Raw genomic sequence first — 18,399 nt, 5'->3', positions numbered from 1 at the left:
CTTGAAACTTCAACTTTTGATTCTATAAAGTGTCATAGGGAAAATTACTGCATGCACAATTCTGATTTGTATAGGAATAGACACATCATAGCATCTGAATATCTTTGGGGCTGTCACTGTTACCAAGGGCTAATCTATGGAATGTTTCTTTGCTGCTGTTTCCTTTAATATTGTTACAGTAATAGATCCAAAAAGGCAGATACTATCCAGCACTTCAGTATCTTAATTCTAAAGCTCATTGCTTTATCTGCTGTCATTAGTTAGGTCACCTTTATATTTGATCATTTTGTTGCTTGACTGAGCTTGCAGATCCTTGGCATTATCTGATTAGTATCATCAGCATAATGTTAAGTTTTTCCAATTTTAAAACTATGCACATAATTTTTCCAGCCAAGCTTCTATGTCTTGATTCATATTCAAGATGTAGGTTGAATAAATAGAGAGTAAACAGCCAGCTTCAATGCATTCCTGCCCAGGGCCTATTCTGTTTTGAAAAATTCTATCCAAATTGTCATTTCCAGGTAGTCTATATATTTTTGTATGAGATATTCTGGGATTTCCATTTTCATCAGGACATTGGACAGCTTCACACTATTGAAAGCCTTTCTATAAACTGTGAAGCAGATATTGACTTGTTTTGGTATTTTTTGGTTTTCTTAATTATTCAGTATGTGCCAGCAATGATGTATCTTATTTTTTTCCCCTAATCTGTCTGGCATTTTCCTTCCCATGCAGTTTTAATCTGGATTGAATGATCATAAGCATTATTTTGCTTGTATGTGAGATATTTTATGATAGTTTGCATATTGTTAAGTATTGAACTCTTCCAAACTATTGGCCTTGATGTCATTTCCCAAATTTTCTGGGATAATTTGGTTAGAATTTTTACAATTCTGTTGTTTGGCATGTTTCTGTTGATAGTCTATCAGTTCTTATAGCCTCGACTGGAGTGCCAATCTGATTTCATCTTCTAATTCTAGAGTTTCCTGAAAGTATGGAATGTGTTCTAAGGTGTCTTGGATAATGATATTTCTATGGTACAAAATTGCAGTATTTCTTCCATCTTTGTTCCATCTTATTGGAAAATATCTGTTACTATCTGTCCATGGGTGACTTGTAGCATATCAATGCAAAATGGCAACCTTCTAAGTTCAGAGATCTTTTGGAACTCCTCATTTTTCCATAACTATTTCTATGTCTCATGCTTTTATAGATACTATTACAATACTATTTACTGTGTCTTCCAAAACCTCTTTGAAATTGTAAAGTTCCTCCTAGAGATTTTCACTTCTGAAGTCTTTCTTGGCCTTGGCTCTCTTCTTTGTTTCCGTATTTGTTTTGATATCCAATTTGCTTTCTTTTTATTTCTTTGTTTTTGGCAGTCTTTTTTTCACATTCAACCTGTCCAACTTGATTCCCCACCCCTGAGTTCCTCTGGTATCTGTCAATGTGAAGTTCAAGACTTCAAAATGATTTTGTTTGAAAATCTTTTAGTCTCATTAGTGCTATGTTCTAACAATGGTTCCCAATGTACCTAATAGATTTAAACTCCTGCTTCCTCTGCTATTATTCCCAATGCACACAATTACATCAGTTTACCATTCTTGTTCATTGATTTTCCCATGCATGTGCATGGGACCCGATGTTGGGTTGGGTTAATTTTAGAAAGCTTACACAACCCAGACAAAATTGATTAAATTTAATGAAGCTTTATCTAAATGGAGTGCACACAACAGGAGATGATTAAGCTCTCGACAAAAGTGCAAATACTAACATATGCCAAACTCTCAAAATGCGAATTCCACCAGGAAAGGATAGACTACCTAGGCTATCGCATATCCCCACAGGGCATTGAAATGGACCCAGAGAAGGTCAGAGCAGTATTAGAATGGGCACCACCCCGCACAAGAAAGCAAACAAAGTTTCCTGGGCTTTGCAAATTTTTACCGCCAATTCATCATTTGCACAGATAGCCTTTCTTACTGTCCTCAGTAAAACCTAGCCAGCCACTTGGACAATTATGAGAGACTACTTTTTTCTGCCGAACCAGTTACAGACATACCCTTCATAATACAGGCAGATTGACAGTGGGGGCTGTCTATTACCAGTAAACCCTGTGCATATTTGAAATATGCTTAATACGTTGGGCATTACTCACTAGTTCCTGGAAGGAGGTTGGACTGATCACTTGAAAACTTCCAGGAGCCCGCTGGTCCCAGCATTTTCACCAATTCCAATTTAAGCTCATTTACCAGGAAGAAAGAACTTCCTGGCAGATGGCATCTCTAACAGCGCACGAACCACAGACTCTTTGGCAGAGTTTCCGTATTTGTTTTGATATCCAATGTGCACAATGACGGGTTTCTTGGATTTATATATTCAAAGAGTAACTTTCATGCACCTTTGCCATGACACAAAATCAGCAGGGCATTTGTAAAAACTTTACATTTAATTAAACGGCAATTTTTGGCCATCCATGAAAAAGGACAGCCAGTTGTCCATGTGCCACGGCAAAGAGGTTGTGCCAGGACTATTGCAAACAGTGGCAAGTCCCTCACCCCTGGATTTTATAGTGGAATTGCCAGAAAGCTACTGTGGTCTGGACGGTCTCCAAACAGGTGCAATGTGACAGATTGCATGGGGCACCCCAACGATCTCTGACAAAATGCATTTTGGAAGGTTTGACAAACCATCAAGGAAATGGGGGGGCTGAAAAAATGAACTCAGTACTTCTCTTATTAGTGGGCGGACTTATGTTGCCTACAATAACAATGGTTAGCCACCGGTCCAACCCCATGCCAGAATTATCCCCTCGCTAATACCTGGATAGTCAGAAAAGCACTAGAAAGCTAGGCAGGCTTGCCGATAAAAAAAGGGTTGAGCCTACACCATTCATTATAGGAGAGATGGTGCTACAAAATACCTATCCCTACAGCCCAACTTGGACCAAAATACATAGGACCTTTTCCAATTAAAAGAATCATAAATCCAGTAACAGTAGAATTTTACCCAAAAATCTTACACCCTTGTTGCATTGATTTTCCAATCAGGGTGCATGTGCACTCTAGGAGGGAGCAACTCAGACCTGTTGGGTTGGGTTAACGTCATGTTAGAGAAGTTTCACACTTAGCCACAACCCAGGTGGACAAAATGTCAGATTAAATTCTTTAGGGGCTTTATGAGAGCTGAATGTGTGTTTATTGTAATAAGCGTTAACATATCAAAGAAGGGTAATTGCCTTTCATGTAGTATCTGAAGTCTCCATCCAGACATTGTGATACTTGACTGGAATGATTGGGTGGGACTACTGGGGAACCCCTTAAAACCTTGAATGGGAGAGCTTGGACCCCAAGTCCTGTCTAGCATGCCTGCAACCATTTTCTCTTAATAAAGGATTCCTGTTGGAAGAACTATTCCAAGAGTTCTGTCTTCTTAAGATGCAAAGTGGGGTGGGTCCTTACAGAACAGTATCCATGAAAGTTCATGTAATAATATTGATTCTACTCCAAATTGTTGATATCTTCTCAAAATAGATGGCACAAGCCTATTCCTTGGCTGAACTGAGCAGTCATTAGCTAGCCAGGACTTAAACACAAACATATAAAAGTACATTTTTAAAGATTAAAGATGCTCCTTAGAAACACTATTTTTCACCTATAATACAGAGAATCTAGAATTCAAATGCTCGGATTTAAAAATATAGAAGCATTCAGAGTCACGATCCTTTATACACTCTGTTGTTGCTAGAGTCTGTATTTTATGCTTCCACCGCTGTTTACAATTTTTTGCGCAGCACAAGCGTTGACGAAACCATGTTCTCAATGCAGCTGTCAGCTCTTCCCACTTTTGAGAAAATGACTTTCATAGAGACAAGGCCTTTCACTGAGTGGGAACAGCAACTCTGGGAGGAGGGGCCACATGCAACCCAGTCTTCTGACTCCTTTCTGCAGACATATGCTCCAGTCGTTCTGTGTAGAAGCCATTGAAGTCCAGTCTGGAAAAGAAACCGTGGGTTTATGTGGGTGACCACGGGAAAGAACTCTTGTTAGCCGAAAAGTCCAACTAGCCCAGCTTCTACCTCCCCACTGCCACACCAGATTATGAGAGGTTGCAAATAGGATGTGAAGAGCAAAAAATGTTCCTCAGCAACTGGAATGGAAAGCCATACTGAGTGTGATCCTAAAGTGAGCATACATACACTATCAGCATAGCCACTGATAACTTTTGCTTTGTACAGTTTTATACACTCAATAGAGATTGTTGAGGAAGAAGAATATTTTTTTTCTGGGAAAAAAATTCTGCTCACCTGTAGATGATATTGATCATGCTGTGCTCACAGTCATTGGTACTGTAAATGCTCAGTTTGTCCAGGAGGTCCAGGAGATGTGCAGAGAAATTGCTATCAAACTTGTTTATTGTTGCCTCAAAGCCAGAACTTACATGCAAGGAATCTGCCTGCTCTGCTAAAAACTGAAAAAAGCAAAATACAGGACATGAAGCATCATTTCTTTTTCTTATTCCCAAAAGATTGAAACTGAAAGATCCTGTGAATCTATGTTGCTTCCCGTATATTTCATAGCAATCTGATTTTTTAAAACAATCAAAAGGACAAAACTACTGAGAATCTCTACTCGTATGGTTGTACAACATTAAGAGAAAAAGTTCTGTACATTCCTACATGGTATTTTTTCAAAATATATGGAACATTGTGGCTGATTCACTTTAAGCCATAAAGTATAATCTGTTAACTGCTCATATCACATAAACCAAAATGAAACATATCACATGATTTAGTTGTATGTGTAATACAACAGTCTAACGTTTTCAAGTGCTTTTTTAGAAATTCATGAGTAAGGGAGAAAGTGGGAAGAGTCTGGATCCCACAACATACCTTGTTAGCAAGCTGCTTTCTTGTGGATTCCTCTACTCGTTCCTGTTTAGTAGGTGGGCCTCTCATAGTCCCATGCTCTACAGTGAGCCGGTCCATTTCATTATCTAGCTTCATGCTGTGGGAAAATCTCTGACAAGCAGAAAGAAAAATAGAAAGGATGGAATATTCAAAATGCAAACGTATTAGGCTTCTACACAATTTTTCATATTCTAGAGCAGGGGTCCCCGGGCTACAGCTTACTACCAGGCTGTGGCCTGTTTGCAACTGGGCCGTGCGAGTGGTGGACTGGCATATGCTCGTGTGCAGCTTGACTCACATGAATGGTGGACTGGCACGCACGCATAGCTCAGCTTGCAGTCAAGCTACATGTGCATGTGTATGTGTGTTGGCCCGCTGCTCATGTGAGTCGAGCTACTCACATGCTGGCCCACTTGTACGGCCCGGTTCCCCTCTTTCTCCCCCCAACCAGGTCACCAAGAGGCAAAGTTTGGGGACTGATGTTCTAGAGCATATGAGAGCATGAACTTAGTGCCTATTTGCATACTGCCTATCTTTAAAGCAGCGTTGCTTTAAAGATTGTATTTAAGACATAGCAAGGGACAATTTTCTAAACTTAATTTGCATTATTGAGATGTGGTTGGGTGGTACACACTGCCCTCCCAGATTTCATGGCCGGCCAGCAGCAGCCACGAAGCTAAAAATTTTACTTGACTTTTATTTTGTTGTATGCTGCCAGGAGTTGGTACAATTGAAGCAACTGACAAATCTTGTAAATAAAGAAAAAAGCTGCATCTTTTCTTCAGACAACTGTGCAACCCTAGGAAAAGGAGTACTACAGACAAAGATGTACTTTCAATAGGTGTTAATGTTCATGTTCCAAAGCATACATATATTGCCTTTGAAGTCCTATATAGTCCAGTAGGTGGCCCTTCTCAACAAATCTAGAATAAGACTTATAACTATGTGGGTCCTACCTGCATGCAATTGGTGAACATGACACACACAGACATCAGCTTGGAAAAAATCTTCAGTAACTCTGGGTTGGTAAGCATGCAGTCCTTCAAGCAATTATCCAAGAAGCTTGTGTGGTGGCTCAAGACATCATCAATATTGGAAGCCTATTGAAGGAGATATAATAACATCAACCAACCCTCCCTGCAATCATGGAAGAGAAGTTAGACATCACCCAGTGTTATCCTGTTTGATACTTTGCAGAACAGAATCCAACTAGTTTATCTCACAGAAGTGGTCGCTAACCTCAATTTAAATATTTTTTCTTTAAACAGCCTGCAGCTCCTTAAAGCAATTCCTACCCTTTGGAATTTTCTCCCTAACATTTAGCTGATACTGGCTTTCATACAATTTCCAGATATCAGTTCAAGCTATTTTTTCTGCAGGATTACAGAATTGGTCTGCTCTAAATCCTCAATTTGCTCAACACTCAATCTGGGAATTAACTGGTTTTCAAGGTTCACATAACGTAATCAATCACAAACCAACCAAGTGAGCTGGAGACTGAATAAAGCCACGGCACAAAATAACTAACACTACAATTAATCAAATGAGCATATTTGTTTTTCCTGGCCTGGCTAAAGCATGCTATGTGAAGCTAGCCAAACTGCAGCAATGATATAGCCTGGAAACATCCATACTCCCAAAGATTTAAACCAAACTGCTCAAGATAGGATTGGTAATCTTTGCTCTGTCTAGATAGCTACATGTATTTCAGGAGCATCTGGTTTGAAGAATTGTTAAGATTTGTTCTAACAGTTGTACTTGGATGTTTATCCAATTGCTCAGTTGCTATAGTTCACCAAAAATTTCATCCAGGAAGCCTTCTCAATATAGAACACATTCTGCAGACTTACAAGAGCCCTAGTTGTGGGATTTTTTTTTCAGTATAAGTCCTATACAGCTTTGCTAATAGGCAGGTAGAATAGATGGCAGAAACCTACTGGCTCCTATAATTTTGACTCATCAGCACAATTAACTCTTTAGTTATTCCAGCTATAATATAGTTCGATCCAGACTAACCAACTTCAGATTCTTCTCCAAAATATGCCATGTGGGTTCCATCACTTCAAACATCATATAGTATTGGATATTCTGCACAAAATTGAGCATCCGCTGACGCAGAGTAAAAGCACCTGCAAACCTAAAAAGAGTAGAGCAGTGAACCCAAGGAAGAGTTCACTAATTGATGAAGCTATAAGGAGACAACAAACTCAAGAGAGATAGTCAGGATAGGAAGTCCAAGCTTGCCACTGAGAGGTAATATGCCTCTGAATTTGGAGTGGCTGTTATTTACAGAAATCAGAATTTAGAATCAATGCTTGTTGTAGTTTTTAATTTTGGTTTTTACAAATCTAAACAATAAACAATTCACTTGAAGGGATATGTTATGCCTCAGGTAAGCTTTCAATTGTAGTTAATGAACCACATAAGTTGGTATAGGGGCAAAGAGTGAATACTCTCATGAACTGTTCATATGACTTAATGCAGGTGTGTCAAAATACCAGCCCACGGGCCCGATGCATCTAGTGAAACCGCACCAACCCCACTGCCAGCAATGGCAAAAAAGTTGCGATACGTCATGACACATTATGTGATGTTGCGAGTTTGACATCCCTGACTTAATGTGTCATGCAAACACAGCCTCAGAGTAGTTACTGCTATGCTTTGCAAGCAGATGGGTTGAGTCCATGACCTAACTAACTACTGCTGAGAAAGAAATGGCAGAAATCCAGGAAAGTCACCCCTATCACTGAAGATAATATTGAAGTACTAACAACTTCATTCATTGCAAAGCAGTTTTCTGTGAAGCAACTACAGCTTCACATTTAGTTATCTTTCAAACATAACTTAATGTTTAGCTTTCGAACAAAACATTTCACTGGAGTAAAGATGGAGTGGGGTGAAAGCTGGAAACTATTAACATAAATGACATCTCTACCTGCTTTTCAATTTTTTTTTTACTTCCTTCACTTTTAGAATGGCAAAAACAATTTATTCAGAAAGCACTAAGATTCCCCCTGTATCTCTGTAAATGGAGGGCCTTACGGAGGCCAAGGTGAGGAAATATTCCTTGGCAGGATATTATTACCAGATGTCAGAGATAGAAGGCTGTTTGCATAATTAGCTGAACAACTATTTCCAGTCCACTGAAAACTGAAGGATCATATACCATTTTGATGAATGTAGTGAACACTGCTTAGCTGTTTTGCTGCTGATCCAGACGTTGCACAGCTGCCGCTCCACATGTTTACAATAAAACATGTGTCTGAAGAGCATCTGGTACCGTGTTAAGGCTTTTCTAAAAGTCAAGCACAAAGATAGCAACATCTAGAACTGAAATCTTAGCACTATTTCTGAATAACAAGCAAATGCTAAGCAAATACTACATTTTCTTAGAAGGGAACTTATCTAGGCATAAGGCAAAGGTAAAAGAGTCCTGGCGGATAGTTTTTGGTCCATTCTAAACACTTCCTATACTGAGACCCCAGATTATTAAATAATCAGAGATCATACCACTACAAAAGTATAATGATGGCAACATATAAATGACATGGCTCTTTCTGGAAGAAATTCCTTTCCTTGGCTTACCTGTTGATGATGAGAGACAATGGCCATTTCACAATGTAATCAAAAGAAAATGCTTCAAGGCCACTGAGAGAGAGCTCCGTTGGATCAGCGTTGATAATTGCCTTCTCCTGCTTTGTCTCGATGGCCAGAACTCGCAGGAGCTGAGTTATGAGATCATGTGGCATCAAGTCAACCTTGAAAGAAACCACAAGAGCAACGAGGTTAGCTTAAAGCTTAAAGCTAAAGAGCCGAGGTGGTGCAGCAGTTAGAGTGCAGTACTGCAGGCCACTTTAGCTGACTGTGTTCAGCAGGTCAGCGGTTCAAATCTCACCGGCTCAAGGTTGACTCAGCCTTCCATCCTTCCGGGGTAGGTAAAATGAGGACCAAGATTGTTGGGGGCAATGTAAATATATATATATATATATATATATATATATATATATATATATATATATATATATATATATACACACATTGCTTACTGGTGTACACCGCTTAGAGAGTGCCTGCACTTAAAGCGGTATATAAGTCTCATAAATAAATAAATAAAGTAAAAAATCTGACAAATGTAATATTGGAGAAAAAAATTTGCACTTTTTTTTGCCAAATATAAGGCATTATTATTATTAAGTAATTAGCTTATTAGGCAAAAGGGAACTTAGGCAAAAAGCATTTCTTCTACCCCCGAAATACAGCTTGTAGCTTATGTGCCCTATTATGGAATTATTAACTGACAAGTGAGAGTTGGGTAGCATATAAATGTAATAATAGTGATAATCAACGTGACCCTTTGTTTTTGTGGTTTCTGGAAACATAGTTAAAAAGGCTTTCACTTCCTCCTGGCTTATATGTCAGATGCTGTGACTTAATGTTCCCTAAAGTTGTTAATGCTTATTATTATGCTTGTTTCAGGATTTTTTTTGTCCTGAAAATTTTATATTACTGGCTTGGTAAAGACAAAAACTACCCAGACTTCCCAGCTCTTATCTGTGGATCTGCGATCTGTCATTTCCTGGCTTTTAGAACATCTTGCCTTCATTTCAGGCTGCAGGGAGTCATTTACCTTTAAATCATCTTTAAATGGGTCGGTGTTAGCTGTGCTCATACGTAATGCTAATTCTAGAAGAGCTTCCAATCTGGTCGGAATGATATCGTCTACAGGTTTTTTCAACTCCTCTTCTGTCAAATCCATGAAATGGACATAAAAGTCACCTTGGTCCATAAGAAAGTAGTGTTTGATGGACCTGCTCAACAAAAAAAAAACAAAACACATATTTTCTACAAGTAGAAACGCTACCAAAAGCCAGCATGTTTCCACCATCATTCTCTTAGGCAAAGCAGGGTATAAAAAACCCATACTTTCTGAATATAACATATGAAGCAAACCTTAAGTGGGCTACAAGCTCCTTTTCATCCATCAGGAAATCAAGCAAGACTTTGCTGGCATAATTATAGGCCTTCTCTATCTGTTCCACATATTCACGCTCCTTCAAAGTATAAACGACCTCCTTTGCCACTGGGCAAGTAACATTATGGCCACATTCCCGGACCACGTTTAAGTACTTTCCTGAAGGGAGAAGGGAATAACTCAGATGGGTATAGACTGAATAAAAACTTTACATTAAACATTAATTTGCTCTGCCTTGTGATGGAGCCAAAAGAAGTGAATCCACACATGGCACACCACAGATACATTTAAAAATACGTACTAAGGGAGGTAGCTTGGTATAGTGGTTGAAGGATCAGATCAGAAACTGGGGGACTGAGTTTTAGTCCAGCCTTAGGCATGAAACCAAGTAAATGACCTTGGGTCACTCTCTCTTAGCCCTAAAAGGCAGGCAATTGTAAGTCTCTGCCAAGAAAACTGCAGGGATTTCTCAAGGCCAGCAAGATTCCATCCGTATGGCTTTCTCAGGCTCCATGAACAACATGCTTTTTCATGATTAAAAAAAGAACTTTTCACTCTCAGTTACTAGAGAAACATGTTTCACATTTTTTAGGAGCTTAGCTTAGAGGATTGTTTTTCAGGAGCCTCTGCCCTCTTTCCTGTTCACTGACAGCTAAATGCTTACCTGTGCTAAGTATTTTATCAGCAACCTTTTGCAGGAAGGAAGGAATCTGTTGCTGGACAATGGTGTATCTTTGATCCCAGTACTTATCATTATAGTCCTCCTGGATCTTTTCCTTTTGAAGTTCATGTTCCTCCACCATGAATTCACTATAAAATTAAAAGAAACGAATGAAGAACAGCAGTGGGAAAGGGCGGGGGGTGGGGTGGGGGAGGGCAGAAGGGGAAATCAGAATACAAAGGTGGAAAAGGATTTTTGTTTTTCCAGTGTGTTATACTCTGGTTACTCTGACAGCCCTAACACACAACTTCCATCAGTGCAAAATTTTTTACCTCGCCTCCCAACAATACCACAAATGATATCCAGAATAAAAAAGAGCACGATTCCACCGAGTACCTATAAGGATCGTTGATAATGCCTCTGTAGATCCATTTCTCCAATATTTCAAAGTATGGAACACTGGCAGCTTTGGTTAAATAGAGGCACAGCTCCTGGGCTTGGCTGTCCCCTGTATAATTGAATGTTTTGTCATGGAGTAGGCTGAGGGTTGAACCTCCCATGCATTCGCCCTTGTCTATCGAAGTAGCTGGGGAAAAAAAGATGCAATTTTAAAAACCTCACTGTGAAAAAAATGCAGTTATCTGTTGAACCCATCATTCAACCAGCAGAAGATCCTTTATCTGCTGAAAGAATCTGCTGCTCACACAGAATTTTTTTGCATAAAGTCCACTTGAACGAATATTCAACTGCAACACTGCTAATTTACTAAACATGACAATTTCAAAAAGACTCACCGAGCTTAATTAGCTGCATGCTGAAAAACATTAAATACAACTCTCAGATGCCACAATGCAATTTTAAATATCTTTGAATGAGTGGGAATAATTTAACTAGCAGAATAAAACACAGTCAAACTGATGCTATCCAAGTACATGTATAGGTTGTCCTTGATTTACAATGAATTGCCTAATGACTGTTTAAAGTTACGGCAGATATCCTCAGACTACTTATGACCTGTTTCTGCAGTTATGATGGCCGCATACTCCCACGGCTCAATTATGGTTGTAAGTCAAGGATTACCTGTAAAAGTGATTATTGAGCTATGTGAACAGCTCAAATTAAACATATTAATTATAATCAATAAAATTATAATAAGAAAGTCTCAAGCCAGCTTACAAGAGAGTACAAATGCACAATCTCATAAACCAGCAGTTTTAACCCCCTGGCTAAAGTATGGAGTCAAAGCATGATTCCTTCCAGTTCTGAAGTTTCAGGCCTCTAGCAGACCTAAGTATGCTTTCTGGCTTTAGCCAATATATATATTTTAACCTTTGTTGAGATATTTTTCTTTGGAAGTAAAGGTGCAATGGAAGGGCCCTGTATTTGAAGAACAGGTATTATTTTAGTTACTAAAAATAGTCATTGAATTAGGATTTTGCTTTAGATAATTAACTGAAGAGAAATGTGGGCAGAAAAAATTCCATCTGATTTACTAAAAAAAAAAACTGGCCACCCTACATAGATAGATAAATGCTGAAAGATGGTCAAGCAGAAAATATTTCCCATCACGCCAATAAATCAAAGAAAAAAAAAAAGAATTTCTCACCAAGAGAAGCCAAGATTTCCATGGTCCTCATTGTGGGCTGGATATAAAACCAAAGCTTCTGCAATGAGAGGAGTCCTTGGCGCTGGAGATGTTCCAGTTGGGTTATCAGGATCATGTACTCTTTAATAAGAGTCCTCATTGCTGCTGCCAATGCATGATTTACTTGTCCATATTCAAAGGAAGATTTATCTTCTACAAACCTGCAATGTTCCAAGCTTTTTGTCAATCAATATATATAAGAATAAACGGTAGGCTGGTTTACTAACTGAAACAAGATCCTGGCTTTCTAGAGTAGTTGTCAACCTTGCAACGGACTTGGCCGAAGCCATTTTCCTTGTTTGTGGTTGCCACAAGATGGGGGGGGGGGAATGGGAAGTTTTCTATTAGACTAAACAGTTTTCTGTCCTGTGGGAACCAAGGTCATTTCTGTTTCCCTCAGCTGGGGAGGATGATCCTAGTGTTAGAAAGCCCACCTGGAAGTATTATTGGGAAATGTAGTTGATTGCATAGCCAGTGGGGTGGAACTGTAACTTTGTATTACTGTTGCTTTTGGGATGGGTTTTTAGTCTTGGTTTCATTTTTGACTATGCTGACACTTTGTATCCAATAAATATGTTCTTAGACGAAAACTCAAGCCTAGGAGTTCTGTTCTAACTGGTCTCATTTATCGGAAACTTGACAATAGTTGCAAGAAGGCACAGAAGAAATGGACGCTCAGATTGGTCTTGCCTAGTGACGTTTCAAGAAAATTGCTGGTACCTGGATATTATGGAGTAACTTGCAGCGACAGGGAGGATTCTAGTGACCAGTTCCTTAACTGACATATCTAGATTGGGATCCACTAGAAAAGTACGATTCTCTCTACCAACAAGGGGTTGTGCTGTGATGTATCTGCCGTCCACACCTATCAAAACATATAGCAAGTCTTCTACAACTGCAGACTCTTGGGCTGCCAATGGTAATGTACCTGATGGGGAAATCAAAGAGATATGTTATTTTGGAGAAGGGAATATGTTCAGGCTTCTGGAGGATCAAGTTTTTTTTTATTATAAAGGCATCCAATTAAGATACAAAAAGAATTTTCCCTAAATAATGTACACACATTAATTAACATCTCTAACTTTACATGCCAGTTCCTTTGAGGTATACTAGCAGAAACTGGATGTTACTAACATACAGGCTGAATGTTTAAATGCTAATGAAAGACTTCAGCCAAACAATAGATTGGTGTTGTGTTTCATGATTAGATGGTTTCTTACAATCCACCACTTTTACCCACCTATTGGCACTGTTGTATCTGTACTTAAACTAGAACTAGAGAGAAAGTCTCCAATAAGAGCTGGTCTCTCATACACCCAGGAAGGGAATGACGGGATAGGCTGGCCAGAATTTTTCTTGTTCTGCTTTTCTCGGAGTGCCTTTCGTACAAGTTCAAGAGGCTGCCAAAGAAAAAAGAGACATGAGCATTCTGTGAGTGAAATGCCTATCAAACTAATACGAAAGAAGCCTTTTGCCACATAAAGAGATGAGACAAATTGGTCTTTGTCACAGCAGGATAAAATATTTTTAGCAATTGATTTACTGCAGGGCCAAATAAATAAAGAGAGTGATGTCATCCATCTCGACTTGAATAGACAAAGCATTTAACCCTCCACCCCATTCAACCAGTTAATTTCATCCAGTCTATATTACCTTCACATTCCACAATGAGCTTAAAAGTTGTACATATAACATTGCTTAGTCCACTCTAAGCATCCACAACTTCAGCACTAGCCTAAAGTGCCAGGCTAGTTTATATGGGAAGAATCATGTCTGGCATTTAGCGATTCAGGACTTTAAAAATCAGCATCAAGATACTGAACTGGGTTCAGGTATGAGTTAGTGGCTAGGACAGTTAACAGAGTACTAGATAAGTAAGTAACTTGTAAGAAACATTTCAGGGTTATTTTGAGTAATTGACGTTGCCAAGGGATTGCCTATGCATAACATATTGCAGTATCCACCCAATAATTTATTAGAGTATGTATGTTTCCTGTGATTCCTTATAACTTTTGATAAATATATAATATTGAATAACCCCATTTTTTGTTTCTTGACAGGGAATATGTTCTTCATTCACAATTTATTCAATTGTTTCTATTACAAAGATAGTTTTTAGCAATTATTTTATTTGTAATCTCTGACATCACCTTCCAACACCAAAATAATCCCACTAGATGTTTTTAGCAATAACCAGTTGACTTTCAAATAGCATTCCACAACTTTCTTAGAGAGAAGCATCTATTGGCAAAAGTGAAAAACTTTAAGTCTGAGGAGAAACTTACAAGTTTCTATTTTTCTCTCTAATGATCTTGTTTTAAAAAAAGAGGAAAAAAGCTTCCCCTCTCCAAAGGTTTCAATCTTTCTAAAGGTTTTCTAGTAAGAAGTAAATCACAATTGCTTACTAGAAAAATACATTTCACTCCCTATTCCTCAATAAATGTGGAATCATAAAGAATATCCCTGTGTCCTTTAGATACATGGCTTATATATAGCAAATAAACAAAGAAAGAATGTCAGAGACCTGCTGTGAGCTGGAGCCAGTTGTCACAGTGCCCAGCTGTTTTCGTAACTCTTCTAGTTCTTGAACAGTCATTTTAGAAGTTGTTGAGGGAACAGAGAAAGCAAGGCTGCTGCTACCACTGTTGCTGGCTGCTGCATTTGCTGCAAGTTCTGCCCTTTCCTTTGCATTCTGTTGCAAGTATTGCAAAGTCTAAAATGGTCCAAAAACAAAATTCAGAAATAATGAATGCTTCAAAGTCTTTCTCATAGCACATATACGATTTCCTGATTATTTGCTGAATTTACTAATACTTTTGGCTACCAACATATCTAGGAATCTACTTGCACTTCTGGCAATTCCCAGAAACCTCTTATGGAATTTGAATATGTACGGCAACATGAATTTTGTACACAATGTATATAGTTAAAATATTCAGTTTTTGGCTCTGTAGCACAAAGCTTTCTTGCCCAGGTGGTCTTGTTTTTAGCTTTATGGTGAGTGCCAGTTAATAACTTTATTCAGCTTCTGAAGCATCCTTGAATAAGGTCTAATTTTTTTTAGAATGGCATTTATTCCATTTGTGCAGAAGATCCCCTATATCAGGGCATTTCAATCAGTGGTACGGGTACCACCTGTGGTACATTGGCATCTGGCAGGTGGTACGTGACCATCCTAGAAAAGTGGTAGTGGGGGAGGGGAATGAGTTGAAGGTGGCAGCACTGCACAAGCCTGAGCGAGAGATGGCTGGAGCTGCAGGGCTGTCAGGGCTCAACGGAAGTGCCATGATCAGTGCCAGGCTCCAGCTGGAGCTCAGTGCTGATCCTGGTGCTTCTGCTGAGCCCAGAAGAAGCGCCGATCAGCTGGAATGTTGCAGCATCTCCAAGATGTTGTGATTTACATTCAGATGCTTGGCAACTGATTCATATTTATGATGGTCAGTGTCCCAGGGTCATGTGAAGTGACCAAAACCTGCTGCAACCACCCAGCAGACGGGGGGAATAAAAACCAACACCCCCCCCGCTGCCAATCCTCAACAGAAATGCTCACAACAATGAAAACCTCGGACAGGAGGAAGAGCGCCACTGGGTGGGCAGGCAGGTGTCTTGCTCGGCTGTGGCTTGGGGGGCACTTTTTTCAGTGCCATTGTAACTTCGAACAGCCACTAAGCAAACCTTTCTTTTTTTTTTTTGTTTTTTGGTCATCAAGTTTTTGACACCTTGCTAGGCGACTGCTGGTACTCGGATGTTGCCATATCCTAAAAGTGGTACAATGGGTGAAAAGATTGAAAAGTTCTGCCCTGTATCATTTAAATGGGTTTTAAGGAAACATATTTTGGTTGGACTTCAGAAAAAGTTCCTAATGGAAAGAACAATTCAGCAATGGAACGGACTATCTTGAGATGGTAGATTCTTCTTCTCTAGAGATGTGTAAACAAAGACTTGTTCACTGTCACTTAACTATGCTATATGATTGGACAGCTGACTGGGGTCTCACTAGATCAGAGGACTGCAATCTCTTCAGCTCACTGACTCCCTCGTGAGGTTTCAGATTCTTCATCCACACCTCAAACACTTATTATATGAAATTTAATAAATACCACTTAACTAATAGTACTACAAATAATAATAACAACCACAATGGATAGTTCCACTGACTCTTGAGGGTTGATACTAACCACTTTGGAGAACCCTGGACTCGAAAGGATAATTTCCAATGTTCCTTTTATCCCCTGCATTCTATGATTATCTCCAGTGACATTTCCAATTGAAAAGACCTCCATATTATATTTAGAAGTTATTCTGTACATGGCCTTGGAAAATTAATGTTACTTAACATAGATTTTTCTTTTTCTTTGCTGTATTTCTCAGTTCAATACTGTTAATTTGAGAATGCAAGAGAATTCCCTTCTTCCTTGTTTTCTACTCCTTTCTCCATCCCACTGCACAACTGTGTTTGATCTTGACTTCTTTAATGCTTGGTCTCCTATTCTTAGTCTCTTATTCAACACAACTAACTAAGAAGTAGAATTGTTTTTATATGGGCTTTCTAAAGTAAACCTTCTACCTCTTTGTCTTCTGTAAGCTTGGACAGCAAATACACAAGTGAATCAAGATGTCTCGTGTTCTTCGATTTTAGTTCATCATATTTGTTTAAGAAATCTTCTGGAGTCCGTGAAAACTCTGCAATTTTAACCTAGGAAATAAATGTTATTGTTATTATTTATTTTTTAAATTTTAATTAATTTATATAGCCACCCAATTTGAGCAATGTGACTTTGGGTGGTGTACAAAAACAACCAAAATAAAAAAAAACAATCAACAATAATAGTGCTTTTCTACTTAACGAAGTCTGTTTCCTCTGGCATGAAGCAGAACTGCTGGGCAGCTGAACTATGATCCTGTGGTAGCAAGAAAAAGGCTGCTACAGATGTTCCCTCTATGACTGTATTATATATTCATACCCACCAGGCTATTCCTCTTTGGGGTAAGCAACATTATGCAAAGAAAAGGAATGAAACAGCCAAAAAGTTAAAGTCGTAAGATAAAGAAACCAACATCACTTACCACATCTCCCCATCTTTCCTCTTTCTTGGTGAAAACATCCTCGCTATCATCATCTCTGTGAATTATTTTGATTCCTACCCAGAGCAGGGGATTGAACTTGATGGGTTAAATGACTGCATAACTCTATGAATTTGGATTTACCTGGCTCACTCTGGGATAAAAGGTGGTCAGCAAGGCCAATAAATATGAAATCAACTTCATATTTTGAAGATCAGCAGCTCTTTTAGGCCAGGTGTGAACAGATAAACCTGATAAACCTGGAGGTAGCTGCTGGATTGACGGCAGACTCCATCTCCCTCTCCCCCTCCATCTTTTTGGTTATCATATTAGTGTATTTTTGTGTTTCTTTGTAATTGTTTATTTTATTCTATTATTTTACTTCTGTTTACACTCCTTTTTCTTATTATTGAAAGCCGCCCAGAGTAGCCCCATGGCAAATAGGCGGCAAATAAATTTAACAAATAAACAACGACTAAATAAATAAACCTGCAGTATATTTTTTTCCACTTACCTCCCCCATCCTGGAAGCAGGGTGGGAGAGAGGAAGCCTTATGAGTCATTGGCACCCAGAAGGGCTTTTATCTTCATTTCATCAGAGTTTATGCCGGGCCAGTTAACCCTTTTAAAATTGATTACAAAAACAGTTTGACCCTTAAATATTATGATTGTGGAGGAATAGCCGGGTAGACATTCGCAGCTATCAGTGATCATTGTACAGCGTTTGGTTACAAGATATCTGATTCAATATCTAATACAAAAAGGACTTTTGCTATCAAATTAGATATTCCCGGGTCCGAAAGGGCTCTGCTGCTCCCCGTCTCTCCCCTCCCCGACCGCCTCCCCCCGTTTCTCCCGGCCGATCCACCTTGGCTCCGAGGGCTGAGGCGGTGGTGGTGAGATAAGGGGCGCGGTTCTTCTGGAGCAGGTCGATGTAGACCTCCGCCCCTTCCCCGCCGCCCCGCACTCGCAGCAGGCTCAGGAGCTCGTTCACGTCGTGATGAATCCGAAACTCGCTCATAATGAATAGAAAGCGGCATTCAGGGCTTCACCAGGGCAATAACAACAATCCTGCAAGGCAGGGCCATAACGTTAGGAGCAAGGCGGCAAAAGCTCCACCTTTTCTAGCCCGGCCCCCCGGTCTCCCA

At 39.3% G+C, this 18,399-nt stretch overlaps 1 protein-coding gene across 1 annotated transcript; it reads right to left on the bottom strand.

Annotated features, from left to right (window-relative positions):
* Positions 1-3,735: 3,735 nt before the first annotated feature.
* TUBGCP2 (tubulin gamma complex associated protein 2) lies at positions 3,736-18,396 on the bottom strand. The gene is made up of 17 exons (XM_039338414.1): positions 18,120-18,396; positions 16,755-16,883; positions 14,712-14,900; positions 13,428-13,587; positions 12,908-13,115; positions 12,149-12,348; positions 10,939-11,128; positions 10,546-10,691; positions 9,860-10,040; positions 9,537-9,717; positions 8,495-8,667; positions 8,076-8,204; positions 6,926-7,046; positions 5,866-6,009; positions 4,892-5,020; positions 4,307-4,470; positions 3,736-3,994 (listed from the first exon to the last, which is right to left on the bottom strand). Exons 1-17 carry the CDS (start codon positions 18,270-18,272, stop codon positions 3,880-3,882), a joined length of 2,712 nt encoding a protein of 903 aa, XP_039194348.1. The 5' UTR covers positions 18,273-18,396; the 3' UTR covers positions 3,736-3,879.
* Positions 18,397-18,399: the final 3 nt, after the last annotated feature.

This window comes from Crotalus tigris, unplaced genomic scaffold, assembly GCF_016545835.1.
Source record: "Crotalus tigris isolate CLP2741 ecotype Arizona unplaced genomic scaffold, ASM1654583v1 scf7180000017701.1507938, whole genome shotgun sequence".
In the NCBI taxonomy this organism is placed as follows: domain Eukaryota; kingdom Metazoa; phylum Chordata; class Lepidosauria; order Squamata; family Viperidae; genus Crotalus; species Crotalus tigris.
Note: the sequence above shows the minus strand (reverse complement) of the source record. Positions and strands in the feature narration are given on the sequence as shown.